General features: G+C 34.1%; 1 protein-coding gene across 1 annotated transcript in view; it reads right to left on the bottom strand.

The window, feature by feature from the left end:
* Positions 1–1,453: 1,453 nt before the first annotated feature.
* Positions 1,454–14,979, bottom strand: part of LOC129956854 (adhesion G protein-coupled receptor L3-like) — a 68,173-nt gene continuing 54,647 nt past the window's right edge. Inside the window, exons 8-15 of the mRNA XM_056068810.1 lie at positions 14,647–14,848; positions 13,458–13,616; positions 12,511–12,726; positions 9,537–9,651; positions 3,077–3,143; positions 2,929–2,995; positions 1,612–1,691; positions 1,454–1,512 (exon numbers count right to left, since the gene is read on the bottom strand). Of these exons, the coding sequence (XP_055924785.1) occupies positions 2,931–2,995; positions 3,077–3,143; positions 9,537–9,651; positions 12,511–12,726; positions 13,458–13,616; positions 14,647–14,848 (824 nt within the window). The 3' untranslated portion in view covers positions 1,454–1,512; positions 1,612–1,691; positions 2,929–2,930. The remainder of the gene's footprint in view (positions 1,513–1,611; positions 1,692–2,928; positions 2,996–3,076; positions 3,144–9,536; positions 9,652–12,510; positions 12,727–13,457; positions 13,617–14,646; positions 14,849–14,979) is intronic.

Here is a 14,979-nt window from a genome sequence, read left to right as displayed (position 1 = left end):
ATGATCAATCACCAGCAACCGTTGTCATTAAGTGTCAAACTCGGGTGGGCATTATATTAGCTGTAAATTGATTATAATTAACATGAGTTTGGAAGGGGCCAGCCACAAAGATGGACCCTTAACAGACACTCCCACGATCGACTGGAGACCATTGAAGAAGCATTGCCGAGCAGCTATTGGATGATAGGGAACTCAAGTTCACCAATGAGAAAATCGGAGGCAAATATCTGAAGGAAATAAAATGTGGTATTTTTGTTTGTTTTTAGTCAGAGAGGAAAGCAGTGAGAGGCTAACAGCCTCTTAGCTTTTTTTGGTGACTTATTCTCCGACTTGATCGAGACTCTATTTCGTGATTAAACTTTCAATTATTATGTAATTTTTGTAAATAATATTAACCTAGATGAAAACAAGCTGTTTTTTTGTACATATATAAGGTTGTAAATAAAAGAATTGTTTATTACGCTACTGTCTTATTTGATCCCCCAGGATCAAGATATTACACTAAGTACCCATTGATCCTTTCCTTCTCTTCTATTCTATTGGATGGTATTTGGACAGGAACCACCCACTCGAGTGAGATCTAAAACCTCATTTTGATGGGTGAAGAGAATTTGAAATCAGGTATTTGAATCATTTGTAGAATCTTGTGGGCCCACGGAATGGAAAAATAGCAAAAGTTGGGAGTGGGTGGTGACTATCAGTGTGGAATAAAGTTCTGGCATAGTCAGAAAGAGTTGATTGATTGTTTTTAGAAGGATAGTCTATAGAAATAGGTTCTGCATCAATAGAACGATTAGCAGTTTAGTAAGTTAAAGGAAAGATGGTGGGCTAGTACTTTGTTTGAAAGACACCACGTTAGTAATTGCTCTGGCATCTATGTAGAAAGGGGAGGGGGTCCGAGGGGAGTGGGTTTGTTACACAGTCATAAACCACTTTCGTCTGCAATTGCATTGAGATAGCAAAATGAATCTTTTTTAAAGGACATACTTGAGTTTTAAAGTGAAAACTGGAGTTCTTAATAGGTATTAAAGATTATTTAAAATGAATCAAAGCAACGTTGCGGAGAAATTGAAGATTTCTCCCTTCTTTTTTGTAAAATTTTGAAAAATATTATCTCTTTGTGAGCATGACCAAGCGATAAACGTTCATGATTTCAAAGAGGGCGAATTTCAATTTTCATCACCAGTTATACCGCAGAGCACAAAATACTCATATACGGGACTCTTGAAATGAAGGTCTGAACATTTTTCGTGGTGAATCACAGCCTTGTCCAAAGTCCACAATGTTTATGCCGGTGGGAGTAAGTATTAGATGATAGGCAGGAAAGTTTCAGGGAGACCAATCACATTGGTATAAATTCTGAACAGATACAGCTGGAATAATACCTGCAAAGAGTTCAGGATGGCGAAGATGTAACCCATCACCACAGCTCGCTTTCCAATGTACAAAAACCCAAATATCCACGTTATTCCCAGTACTGGAAACAGTATCAAGGTCACTCGAAGCCACCTTCTGTAAAAAAAGTACAAAGTTCAGTTAGCTCATCGATATCTTTTCTATATCGATATATATCTATCTAATCAAAATATCATTTTTAATCCGTTTGCTTACTTGAAGAGAGCGATGTTGTCATCCTTCATGGAAATTTTGCTCGCTTTGTATTGAGCTAATACCAAAGCTGCTACGTTGAGCTACAGAAAGGAACAGGAAAAGAATATTAATGAAACATTTTTTGTATAGTTACATTAAACAAGAGGCTATCCATCATGGAAATCGGATTTCCTACTCCAAAAAAAATAATGAAGTGCATTATAAATGTAATGTAAATTTGTTTATTTTAATTTCCAGCTGTCAATTTTGTAAAACGTTTTTAACTATCTACATATTATATATAAGGATCTAACGTATGTGGCACAGAAATCACGCTTATTATTTATCATTGAATATTAATAGTCACTGAATCACCGACTGGCAAATGATGCATAAAGGAAATTCGGTATCTGAGTTTGATCTTGTTGACGAATTTGTACATCTGCAATCTGCGTGCAATTTTTGACAATTATAAAACTACTCTACTTTACAAATAACTCTCTCTTTCTATAAGAGAGAGCGAGTTCGCAAATTGTACAGACTAAGTCTATGGCAAAGGATACCGACCAAAGGAAGGATATTTATGCAGTCATTGAAACTTATTGCTGAACGTTTGTTACTTTCCCATCAACTACATATGGGGAGATGATTACTTAATGCCCAAAACGTATAAATATGTAAGCTTTAATGGAATATGTGATTTCGTAGCTAATTTTTTTAGTTATATCAAAATAATATTAAGAAGAAACACATACAAAAAATATTTTTAATAAATTGTAATTTTTATATTTTCTGAATTTAGGTTTCAGGATTTGATCTTTTCTGCTGTTTATGTGTTCCAGATTAATATTACATGTAAACCGTAAAAAATGGGGGGGGGATAAATTCCCAAATTTTATTTATTTTTATAAAAATATATTTCGGTATGGCATCTTTTTGGCAAAACATTGCCAAAAAGATGCTAAGGCTTAAACCAATTAGAGCACGTCGGTATCCTTTGCCATAGACTTAGTCTGTACAATTTGCGAACTCGCTAAGAGAGATGCATAAATGATATTCGGCATCTGAGTTTGATCTTGTTGCCTGAATTTATATATTTGCATACAAATTTAGAAAATAAAACTAAGTGACTGCACGATTGCCTTCTCTATGCAAAAAGAAAAAAGGAGGAAAAATTATCACAAATGTGCGAAATGTTGCAATGACACGAGAAAATCGGAGGCAAGCGGTTTTTTGGATTAATTCAAACAGACAAAAATTTCTGAAAAAACTTCATTAATCAACATTCAATTTCTTCCATTCAGTTTTAAAATGTAAGAAATGAATCATATTTCTTACCGTTAAAATGCATGCAACTGGTCCCATAAAGGCCCAAATGGTACCTTTCTCTTGCGAAAGCCAACATCTGCAAAAGAAAAACATCTATTATTTCATTTATGCCAATTTATGTGGAAATATGATATGAATATATATTGCAGGCACTTACATTTTATCCGTTCCATAGTATTCTGGGCGGATAATGGCACTGATAATGACAATAGCCAAAGGAACACCTAAGGAAAATTAACAACGTATCAAAAATGAATAATTAAAGGTAATGAAGTGAATTTGATTCATAAGAACATTTTTAATTTGAATTTTTTCACTGGTCCTTTGCATTTCTTATCAATTTAATGCCAAATATTGTTTAAATTTTGAATTTACTTTGATTGATTTGAGAACAAAATGAAAAATCTATATATGTAAAACGCTAAAGTACGTGGCACAGAATTCGCGCTTTACTGTAGAATGGCAACATTCAAATATCAACATATGATCATACGAATTTGAGACTACTTCATTCATTGAATTTTTAAAAGGTGCATTAAATCCAACGCTTCCTTCAGTTAATTAATGGAACAGCAAAATATTATTAGAAATATTCTGAAGATATTTCGCCATCTCACCAAAAAGTGCATTCAGTTAGAAGAAAAAAAATATAAATGAAATCAGGAAATGGATTTTTTGGGTGAAGTGAAGAATAGTGTGCCCACGAGTTTGTCGCCAATATGGCAACCCATCGGAACGCTCTTCTAGCAACCCTAATGCTGTTTTGTTTACTACTTTTTGCAATGGTTGAGTTGTACAGGAACTACATTATAAAAAATCTTAAATTAAAAATATTAAAAAATATCGATTAAAGATTTTAATTTTGTTCTTTATTAAAATTAAAAGTTTATTAAATAAAGAAAGTTAAGCTTATAATTGAAAGCTAGTTTCTTCTTTCTTTCTTTCTTTTTTTTAAATGTGAATACGAACAGAAAATATTTATTCTTTTGCAATTTTTAATTGTCAGAATGCGCTTTGAAAAATCGTCTGAATTCTTAATTTACGAAATCGTCTGCATTCTTACTTTAAAAGACAGCTACAATGGAATTCTTCGCAGTTCTCGTAATTCTTTTGGTGTTCTAACGGTTTGTTCCCTTCATAATTTGTTATGTCGGCAATTGTGCAAGAATGGATGTCGGGTAAATGGGATGGAAGACAGTATTTCGAACCGGCAGAATGGATGAAGGGTGAGTGAAATATGTTATTATATATATTACGAGTTGATGAAGTTAGGGAATGATGCTTGTTTGAAATTTTGTATGGAGAATGGTTTGATATCGAACAGGCAGAATGGATGAAGGGTGAGTGGAATAAGGTCAAAGTATTGTATCGTCAGTCGACACAATAACAATTCTTTTTTTGCCAGATTCACAGATTTTTATTATTTTATTTTAAAATCCATTTATTTGGGTTTCCAAATCTGTATTTGTTTTAATTCTACAATGAATAGTATGTGACATTTTATAAACCACTGTAGCTGAAAACGAAACCGGAAGTACCAACCGAAAGTTGAATGTTTTCCAACATTTTATCAAATACACGCCTTTCTGAATTACAGTTTATTTTATAATAGGTTTTATCAGCAAGCCACGCGTATAAGAATACGTTTTGAATAATTTTTATGCCAAAAGGACTGACAGTTCCATATGATTTTGAACATTGTTTATATTTACAAAGCAGTTTTAGTGCAAGACAAATGAAAACTTTAAATGAATTGTTTTGAAAAACTTGGATTTCGTAAAAATGTTCATGCACTAAACATTATATATTATAAACTAATTAATTATTAATATATTACCTTGAAAATTTGCATACATGTTGCCTTATGTGTTCCAAAGGCAATGGACTCGGAATATAACTTTGAACTGAGTAGTTTTTGTTTTAGAGCTGCTTAATATAATTTCCAACAAAGAATTTTGTGAAATTTTCAATACAGAAATACTCGATTAGCTATAATTTTTTTTAAAAATGCACATATTTCTTAAATTCTACTTCACTCCCTTCACCATACCTATAAATATGTTGTGTATAAAAATAATTGAAATATGAGCAATAGAATTTTCGGTAGAGCGTTTTGATCTTTGTTGCAGTTGGGTGAACCGGAGTTTACCCCCTTCTTCGCCAAGTTGCGATAACGCACCAAAGCTGGCAACCTCTGTTTTCTCTAAACTGGCAACCCTATTATATTTTGCCTTTATTATGTCTTATGATTGGAGATCTGCTCCCTCGCTTTTGAACATTTCGCAAAAAACGGTACAAGAACGTTGTTGGCGAGTTGGCGGTTTTTGAAAATTGCGCCAATCAGGGGTTAAACTCCGGTCGTACCTATTTTTTATTATTTGCAATCACACTGATCCAGAATATGAACTGAAATAGCTCATTAGAGGGATTTTTCAAAAATTTGTCTCTGAAGATAGACAGATACCTTAAATCTATTGTCAAAATTGGCGACTTTTCCCTTAAACCATTCGCAGGTATTACATGATCTCGAGATAAATTTAACTTCGCACTATTTTCTTACACTATTTTTTTCCATCTCTCGACCCGCCTCCCGGGAACTATAAAAGTCTCAAATTGCAAGTTGTCGGAGTCGTAGACAAGTAACGAGTCTTCGATAGGATAGCGAAGCAACGGTGGATAGCCAGCGTTGTGTGGAGCACAAGCTAGTGCTGAACCGAGCTGTGTGCCGAGTCTTGTTGTCCATTGTGGAAGCAGCATCAAGTTGTGTGTGGAGTATCAAGTCTTGTGGTAGTGAGTTGGCAATTTTATACAACTAAAGTGAAGAGGCATAGAAGTGTTTCAGCCGTCCGGGGAGACCGTAGAGCAAAGCTCTGAGGATCCCTACTCCAGTCTGGCCGCTTTTTGTGCTGTGGTCGAACACTACTTGTGGGCTTCTGTGTGTCGTAGTGTGCTGCTGTGTGTTCGTCTCGGCTGTTTATAGTTGTCGTCTTTGTATTTGTCTCGTCTGTGTACTCGTATACTTTGTGTAAATAAACGTCGTCTTTGTTTTCTACTGAGGCCGGCTGATTATGTTTTTACATCATACACCCACTACAAGCGAACTCGGTTATCCGTAACAATATATACAACCCTAACGTACGTAAGAATCGCCCTTATTACTTATTGTGGACTGGCAACAGTCAAATGTAAACAAAATATCGTTAGAATCTCAGACTTCTTCATTGAATATATTTACAGCTTACGAATTGGCTTTATTAAAAGTGATGCTTAAAATCTTTCAGCCACCCTTTGTATTTAATTAGACAACCAAAAGTGGCATCCTTAAAAATCTTTTTTTTTTTTTTCCAAAAAAAGGTTTAATTTACTATTTATATAAATCATACGTTTGAATTAAAATGTAAATTTTACTTTTATGAATTAGATAAGTATTCTTGCATAAATCAGTTTCTAAGAATATGTACTTTAAGAATTATAAAAATTACTTATGAATTTTACTCTTATTTATATGAATTGTCATTCGCCAATATGTCTCACCCTACAAGACTAGAGATTCTTATTATAGCTGAGAAAAGTTTCATATGATGGAATAATTAAATGTGAAGGTTAAAGGGAATTAATTAAAGTGAGTAATTAAAGTGAAGATTAGTCTGCTCCCCGAGTTTGTCGCCAATATGGCAACCCAATGGAACACTTTTCTAAAAAACCTAATGTTGTTTTGTTTACTACTTTTTACAACGGTTGAGTTGTATATGAACTACAACTATTTTATGAAAAATTTTAAATTAAAAATAATAAAAAAATATCAATTAAAGATTTTAATTTTGTTCTTTATTATAATTAAAAGTTTTTTTGACAATTAATAAGACACTGCAATTTTATTTTTAATTTGAATACGAACAGTAAATTTTTATTCTTTCGCAATTTTTAATTGTCAGTATGCACTAAAAAAATCGTCTGAATTCTTACTTTACGAAATCGTCTGCATTCTCACTTTAAAAGTTAGCTGCAATGGAATTCTTCGCACTTCTCGTAATTCTTTTGGTGCTCTAACGGTTGGATTCCTTCATAATTTGTTATGTCGGCAATTGTGCAAGAATGGATATAGGGTAAATGGGATGGAAGACAGTATTTCGAATCTACCGAATGGAGGAAGGCTGAATGGAATATACAGTGGCTCAAAAAATTGAGAGTACACCTTACTTTTACTTCATAAATCCGACTTTCAATATAAATAACACATTAACGGGAAGTGCAAACATGATTTTATTTTTACACATAACAAATGGTTTAATTTAGAGTAAAAATAAAGAAAAATCAACGAAAAATTTCTAAATTGAAAATTTTCAGAAGCATTTAAATAAACATACGCAGAATTTTGTCTCAAAAAATTGAGAATACACCAATTAAATTTTTGCAATATCACGCATAGAAATAAAGTGTCACTATTAAATTGCATGTCTTTTGGCTCTTATAATGGCCTCTAAACGTCATGGTACCGATTTGACCAATTTTTGGTGGTATTTGAAGATATTTTACCCCATTCTTCTTGCACCACTTGTTTTAAATGGGTTTTGTTTCTAATTTTGTGTCTTTGAACCCCTTTTTTCGGTATGGGCCACGAATATTCAATGGCATTGATGTCGGGGTACTGTGGTGGTGTGTGTAACTGCTATTTACAATGAAAAAGACACCATATTTTGAAGTTACGTGTATTCTGTTTCGGGTCATTGTCTTACTCAAAAATGAAATTCTCATCTAAACCCAAATTTTTAGCACTTTCCTTTAGATTTCTGCGAAGTATATCCAAGTAAACCGTATCATTTATAATGCCATCTAGAAAAATTAAATTTCTTACCCCGATTGAAGCCATGTAACCTCAAATCATCACGGAGTCACCATCATGTTTAACTGCAGGACGTAAATTTTTTGAATCCAAAGCAATAATAGGCTTTCTCCGTACAATACGATGGCTGCCACTGCCAAAAATGTTGAGGTTTCTTTCATTACTAAATATAGATTTCTTCCAAAGGTTATTGGTCTTCAATTGATGAGTTTTTGCAAACTTCAAATGCTTTTTCTGAATTTGCAAGCTGGTGAACGGTTTCTCTCTAACAATGCTACTTTTATATGCAGCTTGTTTAATAGTATTTAGCACAGTTTCAGCACTTACACTTCTGCCTAAGTTTCTGCAACAAGTTGGATGAACCATATGGTAGCAGCAATCTAAAGGAAAGTGTTAAAAATTTGGGTTTAGATGGAAATTCCATTTTCCAGCAGGACAACGATCCCAAACAGAATGCAAGTAACGTCAAAATATGATGTCTTTTTCATTGTAAACAACAGTTACACACACCACCACAGTACCCTGACATCAATGCCATTGAATATTTGTGGGGGATACTCGAAAAAGTGGTTCAAAAATACAAAATTAGAAACAAAACCCATTTAAAACAAGTAGTGCAAGAAGAATGGGGTAAAATATCTTCAGATACCACCAAAAATGGGTCGAATCGGTAGCCTGACGTTTAGAGACCATTATAAGAGCCAAAAGACATGCAATTTAATAGTGGCACTTTGTTTCTATGCGTGATATTGCAAAAATTTCATTGGTGTATTCTCAATTTTTTGAGGCAAAATTATGCGTATGTTTATTTAAAATGCTTCTGAAAATTTTCAATTTAGAAATTTTTTGTTGATTTTTCTTTATTTTTACTCTAAATTAAACCATTTGTTATGTGTAAAAATAAAAACAAGTTTACACTTCCCGTTAATGTGTTATTTATATTGAAAGTCGCATTTATCCAGTAAACGTAAGGTGTACTCTCAATTTTTTGAGCCACTGTATATATATTTTTTACGAATTGATGAAATTAGGAAAAAATGCTTGTTTAAAATTTTGTATGGAGAATGGTTTGATATCGAAGTATTTCGAACCGGCAGAATGGATGAAGGGTGAATGGAATATATTTTTTTAAGAGTTGATGTAGTTGGGAAAAGGATGCTTGTCTGAAATTTTGTATGGAGAATGTTTCGATTGCTTCTTCCTTTCTTTTCTTTTGGTTATGTACTGTTCCTGTTATCCACACAGTCTTTACGTTCAATGTGCTATCGAAGCTACTAGGTTCCAGCTCCAACTACTAGCGAAGCCGTAAAATGTTTTTTTTTTTAAGTTAAAAAATTCTGCCCGGTGCCTTCTACAGATGCCAAAGGCATCGCATGCTCTAACTTTTGCTCTGCATCCAACCTACCGGCGCAGCCGATCTGAAAATATAATACTTATCTGTAAAAAATCCTAATTATATTGCGAAAAGTGGTAACCGCAACTGATCCGCAGAAGTGTTTGTTTACTTTGTTCGCCATCGTTATTGGCGACTTGGCATCCTTGGCGCAGCATGGGGCACACTAAACTTCACTTTTACCAATGTGAGGTATTATAATCAAAATATATACCTTATAAAAGCTTATGAAATACTGAGCTACAATATCTCTAATCAAAATATATGTCTTATACAAGCTTATGCAATACCGCCCTACAAAACTTCTAACCCGAAGCAGATGCTACCGAATCAATCTCATTTTAAAAGGCCAGTTTGATGATAAACGAAAATATTAATTACCGGACTGTCAGTTCTGTCGAGCCCAACCACCAACAGCAGATTAGCAATAAGAAGCGCTATGCACAGGTTCCGGTGAATGGTGTACCGCAGTCCCCAGGCGTGTTTGCTGTGATAGCTGGAAAATAAAGGAATTCAGCAAGTCATTTTCGTTAATTTAAAATGTTTTCAGATCATTCTTATTCTCTAATCTGTCACAAATGTACTTGTATATTATTTACCTCATGGATTTGGCGAACAATAGTGACGAAAAAGCATATTAGAATGCCATCTTTGGCGAATAATTGCTCAGTTAGTTTAGTTATATTAGCATCCTGCTTAAAGTAACACTAAGGCTATTTTGAATGAATATCGTAATTTTGAACCTCAGTCAGAGCTGGCACCCTCTCTACAAACTTCTATACCACACCAACGGATGGACAATCCAACGGATTTGACGTATACCAGACCCGCTTTCACGGTGGTTCTTTGGTGGAAGCGGATTTCGAACCTGGATCTCTCCAAGTCGAGATCTTGCCAACAGACCAACGTGGGATTGATTAATCACTGGGAGCGAATTATACAAGCACTGTATATTTGAATGTTGTGTATTTTGGACTATTTTTCTCTGACCGACCAAAATTAAATATAGATAAAGAACTATAGTTGTAGCAACAAAATCCTATACTAAATTTCCTATATTAAATTCATTGCGTTTTTGTGTTATCGCGTTTACATTCTTTTGAAAGTACAGACCGACAGACGATCAAACCCCTGAGCGGATTAGGTTCCAAATTCGATACACTTCTACAGTTTAGATATGAAATCTGTCTACCAATTTTTATTCATCTAACTCTCTTCGTTTTGTAGTTACCGTGCATAATTTATATTCGGATAACAGGGTGGATTTCTTCTTAATGGATTTTGTTCAAAATTTGATAGAAATCTAAAAATTTGAAATAGAAAAATCATATACCAAATTTCATTTGCCTAGTTCAAAGTGTTTTGGAATGATCGTTTTGTAATTTGAAAACTTTTCTAAGGATTATCTATTTCATTTTTTCGTCTGATTCAGCAAAACAAGATACTTCTAATATCGGAATAATGTAAAACATTATCTGAAGTTTTTATTTAAATTGAAATGAAAGGACAAAATACAAAGGGACCAAGAAGTAAAGAACACATTTAATAATCAGTAACATGTTTGAACCTAAAAACGACTAAAGACAGAAAGATACTGTTCACTGAAAAGATGGGAAAGCAACAAAACGTTTTTGAACACAAAATCGAAACTTACAAATAACAAAGTTTACAATCTAAATCCTCAAAGCACATTTAATAATCAAATGCATGCTCGAAGGTATCAGCAGAAATGCGGATTATTTATTTCATCCGCATATCCTATGAAATCATCTGACAATAGTACACAATGTGTTATTTGGTCTGGCATCTACGCCCTTGAATGAATGTCAACTTATTGAAAATTTATAAGTAGTTATCTCCTCTCCCCCCCAACATCTTATATAGTATGTAGCACCTCTTACATTTAAAAATCCATCTGTTGGACCAGTCGCTAATGACCAATTTTAATATCACTTACATCCTTTAAAAAAAAAAAAGGATTCAGAAGAATTGAAAGTGGAAACTTCTAAGCTAATCATTTTTACATAATTTTGCCATTAAATCTTTCTCCTCTTTCATTTTATTTAATTAATTTTACAGAAGGTCTTAATTTTTACTCCACGTGCGTTTTAATAATCTCAAAGTATAGAAATAAAATGAAGGCAAACAATTTATTTCATTCTTTTCAAAATTGACAACAATCCTATCGACATAAATTCAATCAACCAAAATTGACAACCTATTCTAGAAAAAGTCAAAATTAGGGATTTTTTTTCCCTGTGACTATTTATGCCAAATTTTGCGCAGTAGCTTCTGAGGGTAAACTCCTGAGCACCCGAGGGCAGAAGTCTGACTTCTAGCTCAAATGAAGATAGCACACACACACTCGCTTACACAACCCCTTTTTACAAGGGGGCTCATTCACGCACCTCACAGAGAGAACACAAGGAAGAGAAAAACCATGCCCGAACCGGGACTCGAACCCGGAACGCCTAGATCACGGTTAAGACGCGCTACCCCTAGGCCAGGACGTCGGCAAAATTAGGGATTGAAAATCACTTTTTAGTCCCTAACTTGTAAGCAATTAAAACTATGGAAGAATGTTAAATGCAAAAGGGGTTTGTTTTAATGAGATGCTAATCAAGATAATGTAGTTTATTTTCAATATTTAATCTTAACGGAGAATAAAAATTTCGATCCTACATCGTTTGAACTAGATGGCCCATCTACGAACTCATCCAAGGTTTTTACATTTCTTAAAAAATATTCCCAAGCTGGTAAAAATTCAATTAAAATTACTGTAGTTATATTGATAACAAGATAATCTGGGCAAAGCGTATTATATATAACTTTTAAACGAAGGGTAGTTCTTGGATTTGCAGAAATTTCCCCCGAATTCTATCATGAGAAGAATGCTATCTACTCAAAAGAAAGAAGCCTGTCTCTATCATTTGCGAATATTGACAGCTTCTTGCCTTTTGGGTCATCTCGTAGATATTGTTAGAAATGTAATGTTGCTTCCCAGCACGGTTAGTTCAATCACTGGAAAGATCGTTTTACGATCAGCTCTGTTGGATGCTGATTGGGTGCAGAGTCAGTAATCCCAGAGCTTGGCGACTTTGGTCAGTAATCAAGCATATTATGGTTCCTATTGGTTCTATCATCAAATTTCTGGAAAATTCCAGTATTATCTATTTTGTCACCAAAAGTCGCCAAATTTTTCGCCAAGTTCTGGGATCACTGACTCGGCACCCGATCAGGATCCAACAGAGCTGATCGTAAAACGGTTTTTCCAGTGATTGAACTAACCGTGCTGGGAAGCAACTTTACAGATTTGTAATATTATATGTATATATACATAGAAAATTTTCTTTACCTGTAGCACGAGAAGACGACGACGCATACGGCTAGGCAGACGATGGATAAGACGCACCCTACCAGGGTGATGTAGTGGAAGGGTCGCTGGTCCACATCGTCCAAGAGACCCTGGTAATCCATGAGTAGAGCAAAGTTGGTCAGATGGTTACAGACGCAGAGGCTGTAGGTGTCGTTCCCACTCTCCACCCGGCAACCCTCAGTGTCCCACTCGTTTCTGTGAAAAGGAAACAAGCATTCGCGGTCAATCTTTAATATAATTATTTTCTTTTCTTCCATTTTATTGTTAGAATATAAGAAAATAACAGATTATTCCATACGGAGATGACATCAGCCCTCACATACTTAATCGGATTCACAGGGTGATAGTACAGGATTCAAGAAATTGATCATCAACAGAGGGATCTTTAATTTTCGAAAGAATCGAAATCAGTGACAAGATTTTCAGTGAGTTATCTCGGTATAGAATATGCCTTCTAAACGTTTATTGAAAATTTTACTATTTTTGATTTTGGTTGTTTTTGAACCTCTCCATGGTCAGGTGTCAACAAGTCTTGTATTTCAAATTACATTTATAAACCGCAGTAATTTAACTTATTTTAATTTTTGCATGCTTTGTCGCGTTTGCGTATGCAATTCGTATCTTATGAGTTCTAAACTCATAAATAAAGTGAATTTATTTGGATTCTGCGAAATGCACATTTTGATATTTAGATAACCACGTTCTCCCTACGCCAGTCATTCTAAGACTTTGTACCTTCATCGTAGATTCAAAAATATCCTGAACAACTACTGCAGCGAAACAAAATTTTCAATCTTGGACGGTCAATTGTTTCCAATTATTTCAAAAATAAGATGATAATATAAAAACGCGGTGAATTTAAAAATATATTTAATATTATAAAAACTAAGAAATCCGAGGAAATTACTGTCAATAATATTAGTCACCTTTGCATGTTCCAAAAAACGCAGGCTGAGTCGTTCGGTTTCGGCAACAGATGCTCCATTAGGATTCTGACAGGACGACTGATTGGCCTGGGTTTCCTGTTTTGGGAGACGGTTGCACTTACGACAGCAGAATTCAAGATCCCGGAGGAATTGTTTTTACTAAAAAAATACAAAAATAGAAGATAATTTGTTTCATTAAAAAGATTTATATGTAAAAAGACAAACAATGGAAAGGGGAAAGAAATTATTGCACAAAATTACTGCCAAATAAAAATTAGCTTTATATATTACAAATAAAATGGTCGAGTCAAAAGTGTGACAACGTGAAACTCTTTATCCTTTAAAATAGATTCGTAATTTTTAATGGTTGATTTGAAATTTTCTCTCGTATATTATTCATTTTTGTTTAAATTTCTTGCTTTAAGCACTTTTCGTTTCTGAACTCTAGGGTTTTGATAAAAAGAATAATTTCTCATTTTCGATATATGCATAAAAATGTTCTTCATTTTTTTATTAATTATGGTCGAATTTGTTAAGGAATAAGAATAGGACATAAAGAGAGAAAAAGAAATTTCGAACAATATCTTTCGATTCTTAAATAATTTCATTTCTAGAAGTGTGACTTTAGCTAGGTGTTTTAAAAAAGTCATTTCCAATTCTATTTATTTTTTTTATTAGATAATTTGGTCAAAAATGGATTTCTAACAACTACTTTGGCATATCTATAGTGTAACTAGAGAGTATAGGATCGCTGGTGCATATTTATGGGTGGGGTAAATTTTTTTAGTCACGGAGGGTAAGACAATATCAGCATAAGCGCATTAATAATACTAACAGCTCTAATTAGTATAACTAAGGATGTGGACTTGTCATTTTGCTATCCACTGGTGTAGTGTAGAAGTTTGGTAGAGGGGGTGCCATCTCAAGTGTCTTCCTCGTCATCTGACCGCAGTCCAAAATTACGAGGTCCGACCTAAAATAGCCCTAGTGTTGCTTTAAAAAACAGGACGTAAATGTAAGTAAAGCTAAAACTAAACTGCCATTTTGCTAGTCTTGCTACTCTATAGCTACGCCATTGTCTTAAAGCGATTTTGTTTTCTATCCCTTTTTGACCCAACAACGCCCCAACAATATTACTTAAATTTGGAATGTGAAAAGAAAAAAAAAATTGCTAATTAATTATTCTTACTTTTGAGCCTCCTGCGATGAAAATATGCTTGTTAGATCAGAGTAAAGTGTAAATAAAACAGAAATATTTCCTTCTTCCGGACGCAAACGTGCATCGTATCCTTGTTCCAGCATGACATTTCCTCTGTGACTGTAACCGCTGGTGACCTCCCACTGTGGCAACTGCAATGGTTCGCCACGCTGTGTCCTCAAGACCTGCATTGCTGCGAAAAACAAAAGGCAGTAAGCACAAATTCGTTTTATATTTCAATGTGTATTACATTTTAATTGTTAAGGCTGTACTGAGACAATTGAAGATCTTGTAACATTTTCCCTTTTTCCTCACGTGGTAATT

This window comes from Argiope bruennichi, chromosome 11 (genome assembly GCF_947563725.1).
Source record: "Argiope bruennichi chromosome 11, qqArgBrue1.1, whole genome shotgun sequence".
Taxonomy (NCBI): Eukaryota; Metazoa; Arthropoda; class Arachnida; order Araneae; family Araneidae; genus Argiope; species Argiope bruennichi.
The sequence above is the reverse complement of the archived record's forward strand: the minus strand, read 5'-3'. Positions and strand labels throughout refer to the sequence as shown.